Source organism: Bidens hawaiensis, unplaced genomic scaffold, assembly GCF_021521415.1.
Source record: "Bidens hawaiensis isolate Kalapana, Puna unplaced genomic scaffold, B.hawaiensis_p1.1 tig00005181_1, whole genome shotgun sequence".
NCBI classification, from domain to species: Eukaryota; Viridiplantae; Streptophyta; class Magnoliopsida; order Asterales; family Asteraceae; genus Bidens; species Bidens hawaiensis.
The window spans coordinates 19,203-33,228 of record NW_027491333.1 but is presented as its reverse complement, the minus strand read 5'-3'; the positions used below and the strand labels follow the sequence as shown (position 1 = coordinate 33,228).

At 35.5% G+C, this 14,026-nt stretch overlaps 2 protein-coding genes across 2 annotated transcripts; one reads left to right on the top strand and one right to left on the bottom strand.

Moving 5' to 3' along the window:
- The first annotated feature begins 4,916 nt into the window (after positions 1 to 4,916).
- LOC143629325 (cysteine protease RD19A-like) lies at positions 4,917 to 7,609 on the top strand. Its single transcript, XM_077098629.1, has 4 exons — positions 4,917 to 5,367; positions 6,133 to 6,252; positions 6,329 to 6,572; positions 7,156 to 7,609. The coding sequence occupies exons 1-4, from the start codon at positions 4,930 to 4,932 to the stop codon at positions 7,425 to 7,427; spliced, it is 1,074 nt and encodes a 357-aa protein (XP_076954744.1). The 5' UTR covers positions 4,917 to 4,929; the 3' UTR covers positions 7,428 to 7,609.
- A 2,419-nt stretch (positions 7,610 to 10,028) lies between these two features.
- Positions 10,029 to 11,183, bottom strand: LOC143629305 (protein FAR1-RELATED SEQUENCE 5-like). Its single transcript, XM_077098613.1, has 3 exons — positions 10,657 to 11,183; positions 10,350 to 10,545; positions 10,029 to 10,202 (listed from the first exon to the last, which is right to left on the bottom strand). Exons 1-3 carry the CDS (start codon positions 11,181 to 11,183, stop codon positions 10,029 to 10,031), a joined length of 897 nt encoding a protein of 298 aa, XP_076954728.1.
- Between the last annotated feature and the right edge of the window lie 2,843 nt (positions 11,184 to 14,026).

Here is a 14,026-nt window from a genome sequence, read left to right as displayed (position 1 = left end):
TTCTTTTCGAACCATATTAAGCTCATAAGTTCTGAGCTTGTTTACTGCCGTTTCCAGATCATAATTAGGAAAGTCTCTGTCTTCCCTCATAAGAACGGTGTACATTTCCCACTTCGGTGGGAGAGCATCGAGAAGCTTTTCAACGATCTCTTCTTCTCGGTAAGCAATCGAATAATTGTTAAGCTCTGTCATTAGATGATAGTATCTGGTGATAATATCATCCAGTGATTCGTTCTTCAAATATTTGAAGACGGAGAACTGGGTCTTTAAAAGTTTGATCTTTGATGCACGGATACCCACGTTCCCCTCGAATCTATTTTCAAGAGCATCCCAAAGCTCTCTCGCAGAAGTGTACTTTCTGAAAGTGTGGAGAACCTCTTGAGGAAGTGCCATAGTTATAGCTGCATGGGCCTTGCTCTCGGCCTCATACATTTTCTTTTCTTCATCCTCCATTTTGCTGTACTTCTTAACCACATCACGACCTTCGTATTGCATAGTTGGAGGGATATATCCATCCTGGATGCACACCCACATTTTTGCATCCTGATATTTAATGTATTGGATGAATCTGTCCTTCCATGCCACGAAGTCAGTTCCTTTCATCAACCTCGGGGCCTTAGTGGCTGACCCCGCTTCTACTTCCATCTTGACTAAATCGGAGATGTTAATTGACGACATCTTTGCGAAAACACGAAAATCCGAAAATTTAAAAAAATCTTCCAAACAGCACAGTAGGCGAAGTTAAGAATAACTTCGCTTGAAAGTTAACTTCGCTGGAAAGTGTAACTTCGCTGGGCCTTAAATTCGCTTGACTGGGCGAAGTTAAGAATAACTTCGCTTAGAATGAGCGAACTTAGGAGGTAAGCGAACTTGGGAGGTAAGCGAAGTTGAGGATAACTTCGCTTTGGCGAACTTATGAGGTAGGCGAAGTTGTGGTTAACTTCGCTTAATCCTTATATCTTCGCCGAAACCCTACTTCCAGTGACGGCAACTTCGCCTGAAGAACGGTAACTTCGCCCGATGAACAAGGAAACTGTTCAGATCTGATTTCGTCAATCCAGCAGTTTCCGATCGATGTAATGGCTTGAAAATGACTGTCAAACACGAGTATAACACAATCCCAATAAAAACACGTCCCGCGAATAGGTCAAACGAGACGTTTTCTACACCCGCGTGAAATCCCGAACCTCACAATCGAGCCGATGGCTCTGATACCAATTGTAGGCTCCTGGACGAATCGTACACGGGATGTCGCTATCTGCGCAGGTGCGGAATCCCTGCCTAGTTAGATACGAGTGCAGAATACTTATAAATCAAACACACGAGCAATGAACGAACACGTTATATTGATAACCGAACCCGTGACTCGAGGTCACTATTACAGACTCTAAAACACGTTACTCACTGAACTAGCTCTCAAAACGCTCAACTGATCAACACCCAAACTGTTACAGCGAACAGTTTATATAAGCACGACAACTTCGCCTCAGGCGAAGTTGTCCTTAACCTCGCTTGTTCAACAAGTTCGCCTGTGCGAACTTGTTGACAACTTCGCTTGTTTGACAAGTTCGCCTAAGCGAACTTGTTGACAACTTCGCACATACAAAAACATAAACATAATCATAAACATAATTACATTACAGACTCGATTACAAATGCTAGACTATGAACTACTGACACACATGTACCAACAACCTTTAGTCTTATTTATCTCGATGAACCTTTAGTTCATAATCTCTTTTTACTTTAAAACCTTTAGTTGAAAAGTAATATCAATAAACTTTTAGTTTATTTATAAAACCCGACGTTTATTCTTCATTAAGAAACGTACTTTTTCTTTCTTTATTATTTAAGTATACTCATTACACTTAAATAATATATTTCATAACAAATAATATTTATATACATATATATACTCATATATATATTTTATTTATCTTTCTTTATTTTCTTTGTTATTTCTTTCTTTGTTTATCGAGAATAATATCGACTTAGGGTATTAAGCCCTTATAATATTTTATTATTATTTTGGTCGGGTATTATGCCTACCTTGTTTGGCTTAGAAATACCCTTCACACTTGGGCAGCACTTCGACTCTATCTTCCTTATCAATCTTTCCTAATCAACACATTCTCCTTGGCACGCTTATCGAGACATCAATCCTTCATAGCACGTACTTCGAGGTAATCGTCGGGATGTCGGGGCAACACCTTCTTCTTGTTTGGAACGTCTTCGGGGAGTGGTACTTATATCGGGATAATGGACACGAAAAAAGAGGTGACGGGGCACGGTTTTCGAGGTGGATTAATGGCACGTTTTACGAGGTAGTAAGAGAAGTTAGAGAGAGTAGTATGTGATTTTTGGATGTGAAATGGTGAAGACACGAGGCTGCTATTTATAGGGCTTAAATTGGGTCCCATCGCGGTACGCGATGGGTCCCCTAGCTGGCCCGTCGCGGTACCCGACGTAGGCTTGGCCAGTCACACCCTAGACCTGCCACGTGTCGACACGTGGCGACACGTGGCGAACGTGTTGCCACGTGGTGACACGTGGCGGCAGACGTTGCCACCGTGTCCCACGTGGCACACGTGTCACTGTGTGTCAGATACCCCATCGCGGTACGCGATGGGGTGCTCCTCTGATCCATCGCGTAGCGCGATGGGTCAGGAAATTCAGAATTTTCATTTTAGTCCCTGAAGTTTGGATTTTGGCAATTCTGGTCTCTTGACTTTGGAAATTGACATTTTTGGCCTGATATTTTCGTGATGTTACAGACACGGCACTGGAGGGGCTACAACACCATTACACCTCAAAAACAAATTCTTACTATTTGTTGGGTTGGCGCCACGTGTCGCAATTCGCCTAATTTGTAGCCCCTCCACTACATATAGCCTTAGTGGGATGTAACCAATTTTTATTTTCAATAATTTTTTTGTTTTCAATCTATCGAAATTACAACGAAACAACAATTTTAAAATTGAAATCAAACAACATAAACAAAACAAAATTTATATAATAATATTAAATACATAACAACGAGTTCGAAAAAAAGAAAAAAAACATAAAAACAAATCTAAACTGCTGCACCACCCGCACCGTCGTCTCATCTGCGTGTGGTGGGCTTATCCCCAACATCATCGTCGTCGTCGTCGTTCTACCGTCGTGACATCTCGGATTTTTGTATTTGTATTCGTTTATGTTTACACGACTCGAGAATGTAATTCAAAAATTTCTTATTAATAAAAACTTGTATTTATGAGTATTTAATTTTGTTTAATTCATTTTATATCCTCGTATTATTTAAACTCGTCAAACAATACTATTTAAATATATGAATTACCTCAATAAAACCAGTAGCTTAAACAAGTTTGAGAATTTTTATTAATGAAAGTCCCAAACTCGGGTTTAAGCGGATGTAAATCCACTCGATCTTGGTATTAAACCAAGTTTGGTTCCAACACATCACAAACTTAAAATTTAAATAATATAAAATGAAACATAAATTAAAAATGTTAGGAAATATTTTTATTGATTTGAACAGTGACTAGCTCGTTAAAACGAGAAGTTTGACGTTTACTTGGTTTTTACCCGAAACTTGGTTTAAAATGAAAAATATTTAAAAGTATTTTTTTTTTAAATTACTAATACAAAATCATAAACAAACAAAAGAAAAGAAATAAAAGAAAAGAAAAGACAACAAAAAGACAAAAAAAAAACAATATGATAAACGAAAAGACAAAAAAAAACAATAAAATAAACGAAAAGACAAAAAAAAAACACATTTTTTTAAAACACCCAACCAACATGTGACGAATTGCCCAATATGTGGCGGATTAGACGGGTGTTTTTAATATGTGCCGTCTCTATAGTAAGAGCATTCACATCCCATCCCTTAAATTTATGTGATGAGAGTATGTAAATTATAGGGTGAGGTTTTGAGTAGTTGTGAGTGTAAATTATAGGGTGGAGAGAAAAATGTAGTGATTTTTTGTAAATTTGGGGAACATTTGGGAAACATTGTTTGCCCCTATTTATTTTTTAATATTTGTTGGATTGGTTGTGAGTAGAGTTGAGAGAAAACTGTAAGGATAAAGATATAAAAAATATTATTTAATTGAACAGGAGAGAGAAATATAGTGTTTTTTAGTGTAATTATAGAGATATGGATAGGGAATGGGATGAGAATGCAGACCCTAAGGTAGTGTTTGATATGAAGAAATGGAAGGTGGAATGGAATAGATCATTTCATGAGAATGAAATTAGGCATGTTTGGTTGTCATGAAGTAATGGAATTGATCATTCTTAAGGAATGAAATTCTTTCCTTTTTAAGCATTTTCATTACTTAGTAAAAGGTGTTTTTTTCCATTCCTTCAAAAAATGAAAGAGCCAACAACAATAATAATAATATTATTATTACCGTTGTTTCTTTAATATTATTAATTGGTATAATACAATGTAATATTATTATTATATTATGAACATTATTATTATTATTGATTTAAATTTGGTGAATTAAAAACATTTCATAACATGCATACGTGATTCATATTTTTACGATTATTTTTATTTGGTTTGGTAATATCATCACAATGCATAGGTCCAAAAACTAGTTATTATTAATATTTGTATTATTATTATTGATATTAATAAATTAATGAATCATTTCATTCCCATATAAAAACCAAACAAGACAATAAAATGATAATGATCCATTTCATTTCATTGTCCATTCTATTCCTCCACTTCATACCAAGCAGACTCTAATTTAATTCGGTACCTATTCCGCAGTTGATAATTTAGAGGTTTGGGTTTGACCTTTATTTAGGGAAAATATGGTGATCCAGCAACACGTGTGATGATCTCAATGGGTCATTTCATCTTCCAAAAACCATAATAACCTGAACAATCCTCCACCACACCACCCCATCATGAACCAACTCTCCATATTCCTGATCCTATTCTCCATCCTCACCATCGCCGCCGATGACTTCGCCTCCGACCTATTAATCCGGCAAGTCATCCAAGATGAGCATGAACTGACCTCCACCGACCACCACTTCACCCTCTTCAAAACCAAGTTCGGCAAGGCGTATGCCACTCCAGAGGAGCACGATTACCGGCTATCTGTCTTCAAGGCTAACCTACGCCGCGCTAAGCGTCACCAGCTGTTGGACCCCACTGCCGAACACGGTGTCACTAAATTCTCCGATTTGACGCCGTCGGAGTTCCGGAAGACTTTCCTCGGGTTGAAGAATCCGGTTAAGTTTCCGGAAGATGCGAATAAAGCGCCGATTCTGCCGACGAACGACCTTCCTGAAGACTTCGATTGGCGCGATCATGGCGCTGTTACTGCTGTTAAAGATCAGGTATATCATGTGTAATTCTCTATTTGGAGAGTTGACCTTTTTACTTTTACGGTTAATTCAAGAGTTATCGGTTCATTAGTATTTTTCCGGCCATTGGTCACTAATTATAATTATAGAGAATTATGAAATCATCTAATTTTATTTGATTCTGATTTTGATACAGAATTATCAATTATATATATGTAATTGGTATCGGTTATCGGTCCCCATCTGAAATATGGATACCGATGTATTTTCAATATCGGTGTTTTAAGTCCTACTAAGTTCCTACTTGCTACAATTGTTAGTGTTTTGCAACTTGCAAAAGGTTAATTTGTTAATGGTAGGATAGTGTATTGAATTGTTAGTGTCAAATTGCTATATGTATAAATTCTTCATGATATTTAAATTACCAATATCCGCCGCGATAACCGATATGGTCCTTGACTAATATCCAATATTTTTCCGCATTGGCTGCATAGGTATTTATAGAAAACTATGAAATCTTTTAAATTTATCAGTAGTATTTATAGCGTGTTATAAAATTATCTAATCTAATCTGCTCTGATATTGTGTTCCTGAATCTGATTTTTATACCGAAACCCTGAATCGAAACTGAAACCGCGGTTGACTTTTTAGACCATTGACTATTTGCGTTCTCAGTCAATTTGATTGGTCACAGGTTTCATAGAAACATTTTTAATTGATCAAAATAGTATTTTAAGAGAATCATTTAATCTATGTGATATAATATTGTGATTTCTGAACATGTTGGATATTATTTAGGGTTCGTGCGGATCATGTTGGTCATTCAGTACCACTGGAGCTTTAGAAGGATCTCACTTCCTCCAAACCAGCGAATTAGTCAGTCTCAGTGAACAACAACTTGTGGATTGTGATCATGAGGTTTGTATATTCATCTGTTTGAAAAGATCTAGCACACTTTGCTTTGTTAATCTGTTTGTTTATGAGCTTTTTGCAGTGTGATCCAGCTGAAAAAAATTCATGTGACTCAGGCTGCAATGGTGGTTTGATGAACAATGCATTTGAGTACATACTCAAGGCTGGTGGAGTTCAGAAAGAATCAGATTACCCATATACTGGAAAAGATGGCACGTGCCACTTTGATAAGAGCAAAATTGCGGCTTCTGTCGCCAATTTTAGTGTTATTGGCACTGATGAAGACCAGATCGCTGCCAATTTGGTTAAACATGGCCCTCTTGCTAGTAAGTATTGTACTACCTTCGTTTAAATCCGAAAAAACCGATGTTTAACCAAAAAACTGACATAACTGAAAAAACCGAACCGAAATAACTGATCCCAAACAAAAACCGACAGTTCAGTTTTATGTTTTAGTAAAAAGCGGATTTTCGGTTTTGCATTTAATTAAAACAGAAGAAACAGAACTGAAATAACTGAACCCAAACAAAAAACAGACGGTCCGGTTTTATTTTTTCTTTAAAACTTAACTTTTTGTTTGGTTTTGGTTTTGCATATAATTAAAACCGAAAAAAAAAACCGAATTTATGGATTTTCATTTTTTATTTTGAATGTTAACTTGTTAAGTAATTTATAAAGTTTTAATAAAACAGTGTGTGCAAATATCTTGGTTTCAATGTGTAATAATCAGTTATTCATTAATCAACAAAAGGATTTAAGCCATAATGATTTTTGGCCAGTATTTATTTTTCGTCCGAAAAATTTCAAGCCTAAATGGTAAAAAATTGAGAAAACCCAAAACCTAACGATTTTGGGTTTTCTCAATTTTATAGTTTTAGTTTAAAATCTTTGGTTGTTTATTTGTTGCAGTTGGAATCAATGCGGCTTGGATGCAAACATATGTCGGTAAAGTTTCATGCCCGTATATTTGCTCAAAGAAGCGGTTGGATCATGGTGTTCTTCTTGTTGGATACGGTTCGGCTGGTTATGCACCTAGCCGGTTCAAGGAGAAGCCGTATTGGATTATAAAGAATTCATGGGGATCAAATTGGGGGGAAGATGGATATTACAAAATTTGCAGTGGTTACAATCTGTGTGGTATGGATACCATGGTTTCAGCTGTGGTTGCTACAAACACTTGAAGTTATGGTTTGAGTTGGTGAATGAATACCACAATTTGTACATATGGATTTCAAATTACAACAATGTGTATTGTTGAAGGCTATTGTGCTGTATCCATAGTGGGTTTACTATGAACATTACTTGGTTTCAATGTTTTGTAAAAAATGATAGTTTAATGTGATCTTTGTTTTCTTGTTTTGTATATCAATGTTGTTATTAAGTTTTGGACTTGCTATCTAAATAGTTAAAATTAATATAGGCAGGCATCAGATAATTATTAACTAACTACATCTATCATAGTCACTATAAACATTGTAAAAAAATATACTTGTGCCTCTCTCTACTTAAGAACACCTCATCGCCTCTCATTTCACACACATTATAAACATCTCAATTGTATACTAAAAGTGTTTAATTATAAATAATAAATAAATATATAAAAAAGAATCAACGCTTGAGAATTGGAGATGACGGAACTTTTTTTAACGACCAACAAAGATTAATATATTAGAACTAGCAAGTAGCTAGAAAAAATACAACACCAAAATACCAAACAAGAAAGAGCACCCATAACAAAATCACCCAACTTTACACTTTAAACCGACACCAATTCTCCCCAGTAAGACTCCTTATCTTACCCCTATTTTGACCCAAAGAAACCCAACACTTTTATTTCCTTCATCAAGCCCGATAGATATATGGGAACTCCGCCGTGGACAAGGGCATTCCTTTTCTTCCACAAGCACCACATCGCTATCAGACAAACGCTTGAAAAACAGTAGCTTTGTCTTAGAAAATTCCAAGAACTTGTGAAGCTCCAACAAATCCCGAAAACTAAACAACAAAATAGTGGGGACTTTACACCAAAATGAGATTAGGCTCTACAATGATTGAGCAAAACCGCATGAAATAAAAATGTGTTCTACTGACTCCTCTAAATCGCCACAAATCAGGCACAGAATCGAACTAACAGGGATATTCCTTTTTGTCAAAGCATCCCGAGTTGGTAGACGGCCAAGGTCGGCCCGCCCGCCACTCAATTTTAATCTTTGAAAGATGAACTAATCTACGACGAGGTGTAGACATGATAAAAATTGAAAAAAATGAACTTGTAGAAAATAAGGATCCTAGTATCATCTTTATATAATGAAAAAGTAAAGAAGGTTAGATGAAGATGTGATGTGTTATAAATATGGTTGTTAAGTCCAATGTGATAATACACTGATTTTATTAACAAAAAAAATGTAACAAAAAAGTAAGTTGAAACAAATAAAAAACACAAAATAACAGTACCATTAGAGTACTTGTAATGTCATACATGATAATAGGGAACTAAAAAAGAGCATGCTTAAAAAATAACAAAATACGAATCAGAAAACTAACATGCCTTCCTATGAAATTTATTTATTAAGTCCACAATTCTTGTTGCATCCAAAATGGCTTCCAGAAACTATCAAAACATTATCACTTGTTTCGGGGTAGGCCAAAGACTTTTTCTTCTTCTTCTTGGGATTTAAAGGGCAATTACGAGAATCATGATAAACATATCCACCGCAAGTAGGACATAACCTAGCGACTTTACTTGCCTTCTCGACATTTTCTCCGTCTTACCCACCACTCGACGAACCTTGCCACATCCTTTAGTTCGAACAACTGGATTCTCAATAAAATCATCACCTTCATTCTCATTGCCAATAATTTCTTCAAAGACAGTTTCATTGTCATCTACAGCATCTGCATTTTTAAAACGTTTTTGAAAGAACACAGATTTTAATTCTTTAATCTTGATAGCAAAAGAGTTAAAACCTTCAGAATCAACCCTCAACATGTCAACACATTGACTAACCATTTCCAAAATCTCAAAGCGTAAAACACTTTGAGGGTTTGAATCCACATATAACGATTTGAAAGTGAGAAAACACTTCTAGGTAGAATATCCCGTTTCTACCTATGACTTACTACTTCAAAGGGATCTTGTCAACTTTTTAATTCTATAAACACAAAAAACATGGCGGCATAAAAACCCAATACGAGTGAATCCCATGCAAGAACAAGACGCAGAGTTGTCAGCATGATCAAAGTTAACTTGTAGGTTAAAAACAAAATGTATGATTATATCATATGTTAACATAGAATTAACTTATAACATATGTGTTGTATTTAACTTATAACATACTCTAACAATATAACATATGTTAACGTGTTAAAACATGCTACTTAACTTACCAGAAAGACGTTGGTTATATCCTTCCTTTTGTCCAAGTGTGTCACAGAATATAAAACATGAGCATCAATGGATTCAGTATTTGTGACGTAACAACAATACTTTCCTTTCATTATCTCCTTTCTAACTTCATTAAAACTGTTTGAGTGTACAACTCAAACGCATGTTTTTCTATTTCTTCACCAGTAGAACTTTTAAATGAAGCAGATTAAGTCTTGTACTAAAAACTTCTTTGAGAATAACGTTGACTGTCAAGTCTAGACTCCATACACAACATGAATTGCACAAGCGTATTAGCGCTAGTTGAGTTGACTTTAAATGTTGTGTTAGAGCTTTCACAACGAGATGTAGTCTTCATTAAACGACAAAATGAGATATCACAAAAATAAGCAGGAACCTAATGATCTCGGATATCAAACATATCATTCAACCACTCGTTGTCTTGTAAACCAAACTTCTCAATAAGATAATGCCATCTGGACTCAAATGTTTCAGGGGTGATAAACAAATTCCAAACCAAACGATGAATCCTCGAACGAATGTTAGTATTTTCAATAGCATCACCAGATACCTAATTTAAAAGAAAAAAACATATATCTAAAAGCATAACACATATATCAAAATATATAAAATTACTCAAAGTTAAGATCACAACCTTGGCCAACAATTTCTTCATTATGTGCCACATACAAAGCCTATGACGTGACTCAGAAAATACTTGAACTATTGCTTGCCGCATAGAAGGATCCTGATCACTTAAAACTAAATTGGGTTGTTCACCATGACAATTAAGGAATGATTGAAGCAACCATTTGTAAGAGTCGATAGTCTCACTACTGATCAAGGCAACTCCAAAAGTAACACATTTTTTGTGATGATCTACACCAGTAAAAGGAACAAATATCATTGTGTACCTGAAAAAGTAAAATATTAAAATGAACAATATAAAAATATGTTATAATATAACTAGGGTACAGCATACATATGATAAATAAAAAAACATAACGTGGAATCATATAACTGACCTATTAGTCTGATACGTGGCATCAAAAGTCAAAAAATGACCAAAAGCTTTGTCATTTAACTTGGATATCTCATCGGCCCAAAAGATAGACCTTAACTTGCCATTTTCAACTGTAAAATCAAAAAAGAATTCTGGACAACCCTCATAACGATCTTTCATCGGGTCAATAGCTAACTGGGAATCTCTATTACCTATGAAAATCCTCATTCCATTGTAAAAGTTCTTGAAATCAATAGGAGTACCTCTAACGTTATGATGACCGCCTTTTATTGAGACAAGTAAATGATGAGCAACAGTAGGACCAATTCTATTTAAACTCATTTGGTGGATAAATTTTTTGGTTGAAAATGAAAGCTTTCTAGATATCTTAGTCAAGTCACGGTTAAAAGTTTCAACCAGAGAATGATTGTGCTCTTCTACAAACTTTAACACAATAAACTTAGATGTGTCACGACAAAATGAAACACCTAGGTGAACCTTGCAATCAGTTAATGTCTTTTTCCGAACATACATTGAGGGTTCAGACATGGAATCAAATGAACGTTTACTTTGGGGGGTACCGCACTTGTTACACCTCAAATACTTGTGTGTAACGACACCTTTCCATTTCTTAGTTTGACCTTTCCGGACCGAAAAACCAGATTCTTCAGCATACTTATAATACATGGTAACAACATCTTCCCAGGAATTAAAAACAGTGCCTACTATAGGTGTAAGTCCCAAATCTGGATCACTACAACTATGATATCAACCCGAACACGATGTTAGTGCGGAATCCTAACACCGTGGTGATTCAAGAACAATATAAATGAAGAACAAGATGAACACGATGTAATACTCCAAATGCACACGATTATATTATTAAACCGTTCGGTACATGAGATTACACAATCTGTATTGCTCTCTAGATGGTGGCTATGATTTACGTTTTCGCTCACCAAACACTGAACTAGCCCAACCTAAACTGAACTAGCAACCTAGAACCATATACAATGCATTCTATATATAGGGTACTCAATACACAAGCCCAACAAAGTCCAAAGCCCACCGAGATCCATAAGGATCTTGGTTTACATTCATAGCCCAATACGAAACCCAATAAACGTATAACTAAGTACAAACCATCAAATATGAACCCAACAATAGGTTTCAAATTATTATCAATCTTTGGACGCCAAACTTCGTTCCATTAGGAGAATAATAAACATAATATGCATCCTCCTCTTGAATAATTGTTGGTTCTATGGCAATAGGTGATACGATACATGGTTGGCCTAAGGATGTTTCGTTGGTAAATACATTCTCTATAAAAAGTAAATAAAAGCATTTAAATATAGTAGACAAATATAATTTAAAAGTAACATGAGGAAATACATTAAAAAAAGGACTTTAACTTGTTAAAGAATTAAAACAAAACCATTTATAAACAAATGGAGTATTTATAAATAATGAAAAATCGACATAACATGGATATGAGTTAATGAATACTACCTTGTCTGGTGGGATTAATGTAACACCCCGTAAGCGCAGCGGAAACGTAAACGGGATGCAACAGACGCATCTGATATCAACAGCATTGCTTATAAAGAAAACACCACTACATTAATTTACATCGCAATACATTGTTCCGAGTTTCGTTATCATCTAGGCGTTAACACATAAGTTTTACCGATAATACGTTAACATATTCAACACAAAATAAAGATCACTAAGCCTCCACAAAAGCACGCATCATCAAGCACGTATCAATTATTCCAGTTTGGGAGTACCTAGAAAGCATGTAAAGAAAACGGGTCAACTACGAATAGTTGGTGAGTTTCACTAATTTAAATAAACCATGACAAATCATTATAGTAATCATATATTAGCGATGAAATTATGCTGAGCCTACAAGTGAAACCTCTGTTAACCCAGAGACACATCCAATAACCTCTGGGGACACTGTTAACCCAGAAACACATTTAATAACCTCTGGGACACTGTTAACCCAGAAACACATTTAATACTCTCTGGGGACACTGTTAACCCAGAAACCCATTTAATAACCTCTGGGGACACTGTTAACCCAGAACACTGTTTCGGGCCTTACACTGTTAGCAACTCAGACAATTACCATCTTAATACATTACCGTACAAATCCCGTACAATAAACATTATATAAATACATTCATTTCCATGCGATCAGCATGTACTTAAACATTTTGATAGAAACATGCTTTCCGCCCCGGGAAAATATTTAAAACAGTTCAGTAAAAAGGGGCTCGTGAAACTCACCTTTTCGTGAGCAAATATGTAACACTGTGCACGGCTACCGGTCCGGATTTGTAATACGATCCCTAAGTCGTTACTATACAATTTCTATTAATATAACTTAAATTCGTGTTAACCGGTACGTCTGGGGACACTGTTAACCCAGTACCGTACACGATCCGGGGAAAATGTTAACCCCGAAACACTTCTCAGGACTTAGATTGTGATATCATTTAGAGTTCTTTAGTCAAAACTACCATTAGTTTGTTTTCCCGTTTTGCGTGCCTAGCACGGTTATCCGTTTTTATGTTTTCAAAAATGAGTTTGGTCACGCACGACCCGAAAATAGTTGTTACTGATATTTTAATTAAAGTGGTGAAATTAGAGCTCGGTTTAGACACCCCGTTTGGCCGCGGGGTCTGTTTCCGTCTTTAATACACCGGAAACTGCTAAATCGGGTAAAATTACCCAAATCATCCGAATTATTTTCGGATGATTTATTTTTACTTGATTAACTTAGTTTCATGAAAATAGTCCATTTTTAGGGTTTTTATACACCAGTCAGCTCGCTTAGGCGAACTTTGCCGGTTTACGCGTTTTAAGCTTCAAAAGTTTGTTTTTATGTTCTTTTTAGCACAAATAATTATCCGTTTAGTCTCGGATCTTGAAATTTTATACAAATCACTTTTTGACAGTAAGGAATTTTATAAAAATATTTCCAGAATTAATTTTTATATTTAACATTTATTTATCTATTTTTAAACATCATTTAAACACCAAATATGTCGAAAATACCAAACGACCTTAGAAAAATCCCAAATTTTTCTAAGATGACCCCTGCCATCCACATAGTTCCCTGTAATTTTTCCAGAACCAAAATCTCATTTTTCATGCCATTTTCACCAAAACCGAGCTAGAAAACCCTAGAACTCGTTTTACCGAAAAGTCTACTTAGACTTCTCCAACGGATCTGAAATTTTGTGTGTGACTTTTATATGTTATAAAAAGCTTATTTGGAATTTTCCAGAATTTTTCATGATGTTTAACTATTTTTCATCATTTTTAGCCAAAACCGAGCATTAAATTCACCAAATATTCATCCTTTGTCCAAAAATTACCAA

Excerpts from the sequence above, each read along its gene's own strand:
- LOC143629305 (XM_077098613.1), bottom strand. The coding sequence starts at position 11,183 with ATGTCTGAACCCTCAATGTATGTTCGGAAAAAGACATTAACTGATTGC. Across the intron at positions 10,546-10,656 it reads GCCACGTATCAGACTAATAG|GTACACAATGATATTTGTTC; the intron begins GTCAGTTATATG and ends TTACTTTTTCAG. Across the intron at positions 10,203-10,349 it reads TGCGGCAAGCAATAGTTCAA|GTATCTGGTGATGCTATTGA; the intron begins GTATTTTCTGAG and ends CTTTTAAATTAG.
- LOC143629325 (XM_077098629.1), top strand. The coding sequence starts at position 4,930 with ATGAACCAACTCTCCATATTCCTGATCCTATTCTCCATCCTCACCATC. Across the intron at positions 5,368-6,132 it reads TTACTGCTGTTAAAGATCAG|GGTTCGTGCGGATCATGTTG; the intron begins GTATATCATGTG and ends GATATTATTTAG. Across the intron at positions 6,253-6,328 it reads TTGTGGATTGTGATCATGAG|TGTGATCCAGCTGAAAAAAA; the intron begins GTTTGTATATTC and ends AGCTTTTTGCAG.